The sequence below is a fragment of the Corvus cornix genome, chromosome 2, assembly GCF_000738735.6.
Source record: "Corvus cornix cornix isolate S_Up_H32 chromosome 2, ASM73873v5, whole genome shotgun sequence".
NCBI lineage: Eukaryota > Metazoa > Chordata > Aves > Passeriformes > Corvidae > Corvus > Corvus cornix.
This window is the reverse complement of record NC_046333.1, coordinates 142,603,641-142,616,781: the sequence shown is the minus strand read 5'-3', so window position 1 is coordinate 142,616,781 and position 13,141 is coordinate 142,603,641. Positions and strand designations below refer to the sequence as shown.

General features: G+C 40.5%; 1 protein-coding gene across 1 annotated transcript; it reads left to right on the top strand.

Annotated features, from left to right (window-relative positions):
• The first annotated feature begins 1,219 nt into the window (after positions 1 to 1,219).
• ZHX1 (zinc fingers and homeoboxes 1) lies at positions 1,220 to 13,119 on the top strand. The gene is made up of 2 exons (XM_039550151.1): positions 1,220 to 4,608; positions 12,262 to 13,119. The coding sequence occupies exon 1, from the start codon at positions 1,452 to 1,454 to the stop codon at positions 4,074 to 4,076; it is 2,625 nt and encodes an 874-aa protein (XP_039406085.1). The 5' UTR covers positions 1,220 to 1,451; the 3' UTR covers positions 4,077 to 4,608; positions 12,262 to 13,119.
• Positions 13,120 to 13,141: the final 22 nt, after the last annotated feature.

Sequence of the window (13,141 nt, the reverse complement as noted above, 5' to 3'; positions counted from 1 at the left end):
ACTTTGTCACACAGAGATGGCCTTTGGTTTTTAACCTGTAACATGTTGTTCCCTTTTTAAACATTCTGAAACAGCTATGTAGGGATGCATTCCTCTTGAACTTGAGGATGCCCACACTTAGGGAAGTAGACCATGTTCCACTGTCTAAAAATTCATGTACCTATGGGTTTTCCGGTAAGAGAAATCCGTGTCTGATTTTCTGTCAAGAAGGAAGCTATTACAGAGTTGATAACCTTTTGCGGAAATTTGTGCATCATTTCCAGCAGATTGTTGTGGTCCCTGTGGGATAAAATTCACTTCAGTCTATGCTTTTTTAGAATATATTTATTCTCTGAATTTCTTTAGGCCTCAGCTTTATTTGGTGATGCTTTAGTTTTACTTAGAAATGGACAAAGAATTCTAAACAGAGAATACATAACTTTGTTTGACTTCCGCTTCAGATATCAGTCTTTAGTGCTTTTTCTCTCTCTATTACAGTTTACACCATCAGTCATGTCTCCATTAATGCACAGAGGCATGAAAACAGATTTTAGTTAATTGCCATGTGCTAGCAATCAACTTTTATTGGTTTGGGATTGGTCTTCAGTTGAAGAATGACATTTGGGAAGCTTGGAAGAAAGGATAAGTTGTCTTTTGTCTGTCAGAGTGCCTTACAAAGACATTGTTTTGCCTGTTTTCAGACATGAAAGAAAAGCCTTGCACATGATTGTGCTTGCCTGTATAATGTGATAGAAGAACACTCCAAACCTGCCTTTTCTGGGATACACACAGCCTCTGACATGAAAGACATGACAGAGCCAGTAGTGGAGATGTACTGGGCTCAAGTTAGTGATAGGAAGGACCTCAGCTCACAGAACAGTGAAGAGAAGTTGTTGTAACTTAGGCAAAGCAATCCAAGGGCAAGACTGACTCAGCACTGTGCCAAGAGAAAGGCTTCTGAAGAAACAGGAAGTTCCCTGTTTTACACTATTCTATTGTTTATATTTGTCACTGCATTAACATGAACTGAAACAAATTTCAGCCTGTAATAAGTGGATTGGAATTTGCCTTTCTTATCTTAGCTTCAGTTATGTCTTCTTGGAATGGGTCTGCTGGTTTCAGGGGATGAACAGCGGCATCCAAACCCCAAAGGACTGAATTGCCTTACACCATAACATGTAGCACAATAGAAGTTATTCTTTAAATTGAACTAATTCCACTGTCTCTTCTTTACTACAGGTGGTGGATGTGGACTTTAAAACAGTGTGTCTCAACATCTCATCCTCAACTATCTATTTTTAATCTGATTGCACTACGAAAGAAAAGCTGCTAATGGGATAAATGTTGAGACTTTACAAGAACTGACTTGAAGTACCGAAAGCCATTATTATTATTATTACTATTATTAATCGAGAAGAGCTCGAAGCTAAGTCTGTATCTGACCAGTCGTTACCATTTTCACGGTAACAGTCATGGCAAGTAAACGAAAATCAACAACACCGTGCATGGTCTTAGCCAATGAGCAGGATCCAGATCTAGAAATGGTATCAGACTTGGAGGAAGGACCACCTGTGCTCACACCAGCAGATAACCCTACAGCAGAGAGTGTAACAAGTGATGAGGATGTTCATGAGTATGTGGATTCAGACAATCAGAAAAACACAAATAAAGTAGAAGGTGGTTATGAGTGTAAATACTGTACTTTTCAGACTCCAGATCTCAATATGTTTACTTTTCATGTGGATTCAGAACACCCCAACGTAGTATTAAATTCATCCTACGTTTGTTTAGAATGTAATTTCCTTACCAAAAGATATGATGCCCTCTCAGAACATAATTTGAAGCACCATCCTGGAGAGGAGAATTTTAAATTGACCATGGTGAAACGTAATAACCAGACAATCTTTGAACAGACAGTAAATGATCTCACTTTTGATGGGAGTTTTGTTAGAGAAGAAAATGCTGGACAGGCTGACTCTTCTGAGGTCCCCTCTTCAGGGATTTCAATTAGCAAAACTCCTATAATGAAAATGATGAAAAACAAAACCGAGACTAAACGTATTGCTGTTTTCCACAATGTAGTTGATGACATTCCTGGTGAAGAAAAGGGAACTGAAAATGACCCAAACTCTGAAGAAGTAGTAGAAAACCCCCCACCATCTGTTTCTGAGTCAAAACCAAGTCATTCAGTTGTTTGCAGTGCAGCAGACATGGCCGGAGCAGTCGTGACCCCGGCACCAGTGCTTCAGCCTGGGGTGGCACAGGTTATAACAGCTGTTACAGCTCCACAGACCTCAAACCTGATTCCAAAAGTACTAATACCTGTGAATAGCATTCCAGCCTATAATACTGCTTTGGATAACAATCCTCTTTTGCTTAACACCTACAACAAATTCCCGTATCCAACCATGTCAGAAATCACTGTTCTTTCCACTCAAGCTAAGTACACGGAAGAACAGATTAAAATATGGTTTTCTGCCCAGCGTCTGAAACATGGAGTGAGTTGGACACCAGAGGAGGTGGAGGAAGCAAGGAGGAAACAATTTAATGGCACAGTGCATACTGTGCCACAGACAATTACTGTTATTCCAGCACACATTTCTGCCGCTAGCAATGGTTTACCTTCAATTTTACAGACATGCCAAATAGTTGGTCAACCAGGACTTGTTCTCACTCAAGTTGCAGGTACAAATACATTACCAGTAACAGCCCCAATAGCTTTGACTGTAGCAGGAGTCCCAAACCAAACACAGTTACAGAAGAGTCAGATTCACAGTGCTCAGCCTGTTGCAGAAACCAAACAAGTAGCTGCCATTCCAGCCCCTCAGCCTATCAAAAATGAATCCACACTGATGAATCCTGACTCCTTTGGCATCCGAGCAAAAAAAACTAAGGAACAACTGGCAGAATTGAAAGTCAGCTACCTTAAAAATCAGTTTCCTCAAGACTCAGAAATTGTTAGACTTATGAAAATAACAGGCCTTACTAAAGGAGAGATCAAAAAGTGGTTCAGTGATACACGCTACAATCAGAGAAACTCAAAGAATAATCATGGGATTCATCTCAACAATGATTCATGTGCCACCATTGTTATTGATTCAAGTGATGAAATGAATGAGTCTCCAACAGGAGTCACTCCGCAGAGTAAGTCATCTTGGGGTACTTTTCCTGAATTTGCCCCACAGAAATTCAAAGAGAAGACTGCTGAACAGCTGCAAGTCCTCCAAGCAAGTTTTCTTAATAACCCTGTCCTTACTGAGGAAGAGATGAATAGGTTAAGAGCCCAAACAAAACTGACCAGGAGAGAGATTGATGCCTGGTTTACAGAAAAAAGGAAGTCAAATGTCTTGAAGGAAGAGGGAGCTGACATGAATGAAAGTAATGCTGGCAGCTCAAAAGAGGAATCTGGAGAAACATCTGCGGGAGATGGAGCAGCAGGAACAAAATCAGGGTGTTCCACTTCAAGCAAAATAGGCAAAAAATCACCAGAGCAGTTGCACATGCTCAAAAGTTCCTTTGTTCGTACTCAGTGGCCATCTCCACAAGAATACAACAAGTTGGCAGAAGAAACTGGGCTTCCAAGATCAGAAATTGTGAGCTGGTTTGGAGATACTCGCTATGCCTGGAAAAATGGTGGATTGAAATGGTATTACTATTACCAGAGCGCTAATGCAAACAGTCTGAATGGCCAAGGCTTTGCAAGGAAGAGAGGGAGAGGAAGACCAAAAGGGAGGGGGAGAGGGAGGCCTCGGGGGAGACCTCGGGGAAGCAAGAGGTTAAATTGCTGGGACAGAGGTGTGTCTGTCATAAAATTTAAAACTGGAACAGCAATCCTGAAGGACTATTATATGAAGCACAAATTTCTTAATGAGCAAGACCTTGATGAACTGGTAGCCAAATCTCACATGGGATATGAGCAGGTCAGAGAATGGTTTGCAGAAAGGCAAAGAAGATTAGAACTTGGAATAGAGCTGTTTGATGAGAACGAGGAGGAAGATGAAATGCTGGACGATCAGGAGGATGAGGAAGAAACAGATGATAGTGATACTTGGGAACCCCCCAGACATGTTAAGCGTAAACTTTCAAAAACAGACTGATGTACCATTTGGAATCCGGAGGCCAAAAACCTATGAATTAGGTTTGATGTTACGGTGAAGAGCCAAATGATTTTTCATGGCCTTCAGTTTAGCAAGCAGCTGCTTAGCATCTTCCTTGCACTCAAGATGGGCAAGATGCTACCTGTGCAGGCAAGAACTGTTTGCTTTGTTGCTACAAGAGATGAACATCCTCGGGCCTGGCTTGGGACAGGGGGTTACAAATCAGATCACGTTCAGCTCCTCCTTTTCCACATTACCAATGGGAAGGTTCATGTTCATCATACACTTGACTGCTTCTCAATATTTAATTGCCTTATGTTGTTTAATTCCAAAAAAACACAGACACTTTTTTTTGTTGATGTAGGAGAACATTGCCTGCTCGTGAAGGAGAAAAACACAAAAACATTAGATGTCTTTTTGCAAAGATCACTTCATCTGAAAGGTTTCAAGGCCTGGGTTTATTTCTTAAGGAAAGCATTGAAAACAAAAGAGAAGGGGAAAAGTGTGACAAAAGGAATCAATGAACTTAGGGGTGAGGATTGATTGGTTTAAGAAAATAAGGTGATGTCTGCACCTTTTGCATTTCTTCAGAGTGTTTTGGGTTTACAGAACTTGGACTGAAATGTTCCTTGTTGATAATTATGAGCTAACTGAATGAGTCTGATGCTAGAAGATGCTTTTTGTTACAGTTAATCAGTGTATCCCACATCAGTCTAATTTAAATGCCTGACAGACTTGATGCAGTTAATAGTAACACTCAATTCTACCTTGTGCATTCTTTCCTTTGTTGGAAATGGTAAAAGAAGTATCTATAGTTCTAGGAAAAAAGAGTAATTTCTTGAAATCTGACACTGAGTTTTAAGGTTAACATAAGGCAAAAACTGCCTAAAAGTTGTTCAGAGTTGCTTAGAGGTTTGTAAGAATACCCAGATACAGAGACGAAAAGCATTTTTTGGTGCTAGTAAGAAAGGTTTTCAAGTAAGTTGTGGCAATGACATGGTGTTCTAATTCACAAATAAAATGAAGTTATATGGCTTTTAGATGCTTAGGACTTACAAACATGTTAGTGTTTAATTGTTCTTCAGTGATAGCACAGTTGAGTGATTTGTGTGCAGGTTTAACTCTAAAACATCCTAATTGTCAAACTTGCCACTGTGCTGATTGCTCTTAGGACTACTGGGTGAACACACTTACTTCTAGAGATGGTTTGATCTACCTGAACTGAATTCCAGAAGTAGTTTAATCTGATATAAAACATTCACATCTTAAGTAAGTGTATATAAAATAGGAAAAAAAAAAAGCTATTTGGTCTCAAGACCGTGAAGTCATAGTGCAGTTTGAATTAGCAACTAAAAACAATGGGCCAAATTCACACAAATTAGTTTAGGCAGATGTTTGGCATCCTAGAGAACTGGTACTCTGAGGAAGAGTAGTTTCTATTCTTGCTACTGCCAGCCTGCACTTTTAGGGATAAGTTGCTTTATATTTAGATGTCAAAAGATGATGACAAATTGGTGCTGCTGTCACCAGCATTGTCTGCTTTTACATTGGCACTAATGGAATGGATACTAGCGATCTTCTTTTGCACATCTGTCAGCATCTTCTCTGTAGGCTTCTGCATCTGATGACTAATGAAAACAGATTATTGCAGAGAAAATGGGTCCTAATGTCTCCCCATCTCCGAGAATTTATTATAGAGTTCTAGAATTAGTCTTTCTTCTGGACTATAACTGTCAAAAAAACCCAAGAAATCCCTTTTAGTCATGATTTTCTGAAGCAGAGGAGTCTATGTTAGATCTGGTTTTCATATCTGATTGTGAGCGAAGCCCAGGCCAAAGTAAGAAAGGGAATAGTGTCTGACAAAAAATACTGTTAACCTCCCAGACCTTCCTCTCTGGACTCTTGTAGCTGCCCTTCTGCTCACAGATTGAATCCCTGAGCTGCAGGAGGATGTTTCATATGAAAGCCATTTACTGGGGTGACCTCTTCTGACTGTTTAAGATTATTGGAGAGAAAAAGGCAATAGCTTATGGTATATGTCACAAATTTGATTATGAAATTATTCCCTGGTTTCCAAGGCTCAAGTTGGTGAGGCACAAAGTGGCTGGCATTGCTAGAGAGGAATAGCCAAGAATCCCTCACTTTAACTTCGGAGTGGGACAGAAGCAAACCCATGTTGTCAGCATATTTCATGGGAGTGTTTATGACTCTGCATGTGAGGTGGTACAAGAGATCAAGATCTGCCCTTTTCAGCACGGGGTTGGGAGGGATTCTGATTTGTCTGGTAATGGTGTGGATGAGGCTGTTGCAGATGCCAGCAGATACAAGAAAGACTCACGCTAGCTTCAAGCTCTGTTGGGAATACAGGGTCAAAACTCTGTGCTTGCTGAGTAGGAAAGAACAAAGCTAGAAGGAAAAGAGATGCTATTTTTATGTTTCCAAAAATATTAAACCAAATCTTTGTGAATATGCCTGTAGCAAGCAAAATCTGGAGTTGACTTAATCCTTGAAGTTGACCCAGAATTAATTTTCTTAAAAAAAAAAAGCCCACAGAAAAAGCCAAAACCCAGAACAACCAAGCAGCCTGTCCAAATAAATATCTCCATTTTTGTTAGCAGAGATTTATTTAGGTTAGCTAGGAATTCTGTCTTCTTTTAAAAATAAGGAAAAAAATAAAGATCCGAGTTAATTACATTATTAAACTGGGATATTTTCCACTTTGGCAATGTTCTATTAAACAACACTCAGCTACAATGGTAGGCCTTAGCACATCTGGTCTGAAAAACACAGGAAGAGGAAATACATTGTTTATTGGACTAAATATAGTTGGATTGGAGGTCTTCTTTCAGTAGAATGGTCAGAGACAGTGGCTGATGCATACTGGGCCAGATCTTCAGTTTTTGTAAATATTAGAGTTCCGTGTATTCCACTGGTTATAACAGTATTTACAGCCCAATTATCTTTTTGCAGAATATCAAATTTAAGTTAAACCATGTGCTGTGGATCAGCTAATGAGAGATGCAGTCGACATGTTTCCTTTGGGCTACATGCACATTTTAAGCCTTTCAGTTGTGCCAAGGATGAAGAAAATCTGGGTGGGTTCAGCCTGAAGGCAGAAGTTGTATGTATTCATCATTGCCCATAGTCTGACTGTTACTTCTGTTTGAACAGAGTCCATTAATTACCAGTCTGTTTCATGTTTACAGCATGTATATATTTGCACTGCATACTGGGAGAGAGGCAAACTCCTTCCAGAGGCCTCCCGCATCAGGACTGACAGGGGAAGCATTGGAAAGTGCTGTGGTCAGTTGTATCTCTGATTGTGGTCATGGCTGGTGGGAAGTCAAAGCTGCAGTAACAGTGGTTTAGCCCAGATTCATCTCAGCCACTCTTAGGATGCTGTGGGCATTGTACAGTCACCCGGGAGAAACAGAAGTGGCCTGGTGGGTGGAAAGGATATGGCACCTTCTCATTCTACCAGTCACATCCAGGAAACTCCCTGAACTTAAGCACATCAGCAAATCTCTTAATTTATTATGATTCCGAGCACCTCTGTGCACCCCTGCGAACCTGGCTCCCTCTTGTAGCATATGCACACCTGGAAGGTGTTTCGGAAGCCGTTTGGACTGAGTTATATTGGCAATGGGAAAGGAAGGGGCAAGAAAATACGTCTGCCATGGGGTGAGTGTCCACGTGACTTTTTGTTGATTTTCCTGCGTGGTAAGGACTGTGTATAGATGAACCTGTGGTACGTTTTCTGTGTTTCTGTGGAGCTTTACCTCTTAGGTTTGAACACATTATGAGCCAGACTTCAGACTTCATCTCATTTATATTGAGATGAAGAAACTCTGTTCTTGCTTATATCTTGCCTCTGGGTGGCTGGTTTCTCAGTCTTTGTTGGGACCACTACATCAGAATTCAGTTGTGAGCATCAGTTCCTTTGGAGCTGAGCTAGTGCATTCCTCTTCATCTGCTGTTTCTGCCAGGAGTACCTGCTGTCATGATGCCAGTTGTGCTGTCTCTGGAATTCAGCTAAAGAGAGAATATAGTTAATCCTGTGCCAGAATGGAGAGGGAAAAGAGCTAAAAGAAAGAAAGCACTGTTGCAACCAAGGGAGACATCACCCATCACAGTATCATCCTGCTTCATGGCATGTTTCACTCTCTCTTCTGAGTGCAGTGAAAGAGCACAGTTCCATCTTAAACAGAGCTGTCTTCCCAGTATCAGCCTCTCAGTGACCCCAAAGTTAGTGTTGGAAAAAAGAAAGTCAGGCCTATATTCCCCTGGAGGTTTGAATGAACTAACAGTGCTGGCATGTAAGAAGTGAACAGAAGGGAAAATGAAGAAGCTTGAAGGCTCTGTCTGACTTTTGCCTGCCCTGCAGAATTTACTTTCCTAAATGTTGATAAGCAAAACAATTTTAACTCCTTCTGTTCTGACAGAAAGAGTAAGTTATTACAGTCACTCATTTTTAGCACATAGAAATTTATGCTTTGTTGGAAAACAAAGAAAAGATACCTAGTACCTCATTATTAGAATTTAGTGTATTATCTCTAATATATATTATAGTAAATGAGGCCCTGCCCATTTTTAACCTTGTCCGGTACCATGTTGAAGACTGCTTTTTCATTACATTATATGTAATGTGTCTGACTGTAGCTTTGATTATCGGGAAAGAAACTCATGCCACGTCCACACATGACATGAAATAATTTTCAAATGGATTACTTGCTCACCTTGAACAAAAGCAGATTTTCTTCTGCTTTCCAAGAAATGCTTGAGGCAGGCAAATGCTCTCCCTTCCCCTCTACAGAGCAAAGAAAGGATTTCTGGATCCCACACAAAGTGATTCATGGCTGTACACGGTCCCCATAGGCCAGAAAGCCCAAAGATGCAGACGTTCTCCTCCTCTGTTTTCCTCTGAAATGAGAGCACAGCAGCAACTCTGACAACTGATCTCTGGCTGCTGAGTAACTAGGCTGTGGTTTAAGGTGGGGAGTGTTTTCTCTTTTGCACTTAACGGAGTACTGTGTATTCAGGCTGGATGTCACTATTTGCTTCTGTAAATATGGTAGTACTGATTTGCGTCCTCCACCTGAGTCCAATACCTGTCTATATTCATATCTCCCAAGGAGAGAAGATAATCATTAAGCTTCTGTAGTGTTAAACATACCTGCCCTAACCTGAAGGCACAAAGTAGAGTGCAATGAAATACAGCTATTTTCTTTAATTTATTTTTTTCTTTGAAAACAATTTTGCTTGCATTCAGTAGTAATAGAAAGATAGTATCAATGACCAGGGAACAGTAAAACTTTTGAGAGTTGTTTATAATGCCTGGAATGATTGTGTAAATTAAAGATGGGAAGGGCTAGTAGAGGATTCAGTTCCTAACACTGAACAGTGCTGGGTTACACCTGTATTCTCCATCCAGCTTGTGATAGCCTAGGATAAGTAGATTTACCAAGAAGCATGATACAAACTTACAAGGTCAGGTTACTTGAGGTTTGCTGATGTATTAAAATTCTGTAGGAAAATACTTTGAGAATTTCAACAGAAAGTGAAAGATCCCTTTAATAGCTACTAACACACAATAACTCAAATTTCTGCATTTTTTCCCCACTTAAAAGGGAGATTTTGAAGCACAGGTGGGTTATAGGCAGTATTTCCAATTGTAATGGCTGGAGTTCTTGGGGATTTTTCTCTTTCTGTGGTGAAGAGCATCTGCACCTTTTCAGTGAACAGTCATTGCAAAACCAACTCACGCAACATTATAAAATGTAGAGGGATAACTTGAGTATCCTGTAGCACTTTTCATGAATTAAGGTGGGGTTTGTCTGATGCATGTTGATGTCTGCACTGGGGCAAGACACTGTAGTAATCAGTACAGCAAGGAATGCAAACCTGCTCATCCTGCATGCCTGGAGTCACTCAGAAGGAACTGTACCTCAGCTCCATTGACTTACCCTGACGTGCAGACATCTGACATTATAGAGATCTTCTGGCTGGATTGCAGCACTGATGCCTGTGTTGTCGTTAGCAATGGTACTGACCTCTGCTTCCAACTTGATGCTTGTTGGGAAATGAGGCTTTTTTTCTTTTTTTTTTCTTTTTTTTTTTTCTTTTTATTTAGAGCAGGTAGCACTACAGTGGATAAAGTAACTGATCCTTGGTCATAATACTGTGGCATAAAAATGCTTTGGGTTTTCTCAAGTATTTTAGAGATAAGGTTACTGTGTGAACATTGGACTGTGCATAACCTAGAATGTGTTAGGACAGATATTTGTGTCCCGGTTGACGAAAGTATTTCCTTATGCTTATTCAATACTAGATACTGTAGCGGGTTGAGTTCGAAACCGGGCGGAAACACCAATTAAATGTAGTGGTTTTGGTTCAAAATATTCATTACTTACTTATTTTCCTTCTGTGAGATAAGAATTAGGAGAAAAGCAAAGCAGGCACAAACCTTAAACAGTTGCAGTACAATGAAAGAGTTTTATTACTAATAGAATTAAAAGTAAAGAGAAAATAACAAAACAAAATTAAAGCAAATCCCCCCCCCCTTTCCAGCACTTCTCTCCTTTTACCCAGCTCACACAGGGGATAACAGAACATGGGATGTTAGTCAGTGTTCCAGTTCTTGAAAAGTCTCTCTCTTATGCTTAAGGAAAAAAGGGTTTTCCTTCAGTTGCACGTGGTTCCCAAACTGCCACTAACAGCAGATCCGCCCGGAAACAAACAGTCTGCTGTGTGTAGAACATCTCTCCCATGAAAAATCTCACAGTTCCTTCACACTACAAAACATGGGCCATCACATGGGGTCATTCATCTTTTTAAGGATAAGTTATTTTGGCCTGCACACAAAGGCTTTTCTTCGCCACAAGTCTCTAACAGCCTCTTACTATTTCTATATAGCCTGGCATAGGCACTCTTCACAATCTTCACAGGCACACGAAGATACTCCATCCCCCCATGTTCTTCAAATGGATTAAAGAGACAAACAGTTTGTGGTATTACAGTTTCTTACCACGGCATGCAAGAAGGTTTCTTTTAAGCTGCGCGCCAGAATCGCGGCACCGCCCTCTTTTCTCCCGTCGCCATTTCCAGCTCCGTCCCACGTGACTCACTTCTCTTTCTCTCTGACTCTGCCATGTTGAAGAGTGTTCTTGTTCAGGCTTTACGGTGGGGAAAGCCTCGCTCCCTTTGTGCTGCTGGCTGCGTGGTGTCCTCTTCAGTTCGGCACGAAGTGTGCTGGCTGCAGACAGGAGGCTCTGCCGGCTCCCGCTGGCTCCGCCGGCTCCGCATGGAGAGGAGAGGGACCCACCTGTCCCCAGAAGCCGCGCTGGATGGGTTTAGCTGTGGCAGTCCATGGCTGGTTTTAGCTGCCTGCAGCTCTGGGACAGCCCCCGTGCAGTGATCTAGGGTCCGTGCCGCAGCATTGGGAAAGGGGGAAAGGGGCAGTGGTCCCGGCCCAGGCGACCTCCAACAAAAGGGGAAGTCTCGCTTTTCTGTGCGATTTAAATACGTAAATTGTGAGAAGCATAATTGGTCTTAAAGACTGTCCATCAACTCAGGGTCAATCCAATACAGATACCTATCATGAAACTGTCCCTAAAGAATCTGCTAGAGTGACAGAAGAGTCAAATCTTCATCTGTGCTACGAAATGATCAACCACAAGAGTTCTGCTATGATTTCAGAATGTTCCCCCCATCTTCCAGTTTCAGCTTACAAAAGTATTTCCAACCCTGCATAGTTGGCTATCTGCATGTGTGCTTACAGTCTGTACAGAAATGCACTAAAATGAGTTGCCCTACCTGGGAAGGCTTTATATTGTATAGAAAATGTGGCACTAGGTACTGCTCTTCATGTGCACAGGAGAGTTAACAGGTGTCAGTCTCGTTTACAGAAATGATGGCGCTTTGCAATTTTCTATAATATATTGCAATATATTTAAATGTCCTGTTTGACATGTGAAATGAAATTAAGTTAATGCATTGTTATGTATTTGAAGTACGAGGAAGATGATTCACTAACAACCAGCAAGGTTTTTAGAAAGGTGTCCAGTATATAGCCGTCTGTGTGATGTCTGGTGTACGTGATGTTAAAGGAAGCAACGATACTGTCACTGTCTAGAATGAAGAGTTTCTTTTGAATGATGCAATAGCTTACAATGTCTTTCCTTTGTAGCTGCCCAGTGTGGTGAAGGGGAAGCAATTCTTGAAAAATTTCAAGATAACTGGTTAACTGTGAATGGGCCTAATCTTTCGTGAAACCAAGAAAATTTTTGGACACACACAGGACTTGAATATTGAAAAGGATTGGAACTTAGTGTTGTGCCAAAGTTAAACTACTGCAGTTGGCAGTTCTGCACTGTTAATAGAAGACTGATTAAAAGACAGCTTGTAAAAAAAGATTCAAATTTTAATACAGTACGTTTTTATTCTGATACATGATGGAAACATTTGGTTTTAGACCTTTTTTGAAGAGGCTTCAGTGACCACTAGATTTTGTCCTCTTATATTTTGTTTGGCTTAATACTATATGTTTTAGTAAGATGGGCTTTATTGCCTGTGTTCTTTGATATGTGATTTAAGCTTATAGCTTTGAGTGACCAAACATTTTACAGAGTAAAAGTTCTTAGAAACAGTATAATGTAACTGATATTTCTGTGTCTTATTTATCAGGCTCTGCACAAACTTGGAAAGTTGTGCTGGACTTGTACAACTCATATGGGAACGCAGCATACTTCTGGATATTACAAACCTAAGCCTTTGTGGCTGTATGGATCTTGTCTTTGGATTTATTTTTGTTATTTTTTTGAGGCAAGGAAACGAATGGATGCTGCTGTAAAATATTTGTAATATTGCCATTATTGCTTTCTGTAGCAATTATTGCTTTTGCTTCAACAGATAAAGAAAATAAATCAGAGATAGAAAAATCCTAAAGACGCTGGTAGAAGAAAGGATCATGTGAGAACTTCTGAAAATAAACTTTGTACCAAAAAATTTGAAAACAGAAATAATGGAATAAATGTCTCCTTACTGAGTGTGTGTGGTTTTAAGAGGTG

Bases quoted from the DNA above. Each gene is read 5' to 3' on its own strand.
- ZHX1 (XM_039550151.1), top strand. From the start codon at position 1,452: ATGGCAAGTAAACGAAAATCAACAACACCGTGCATGGTCTTAGCCAAT.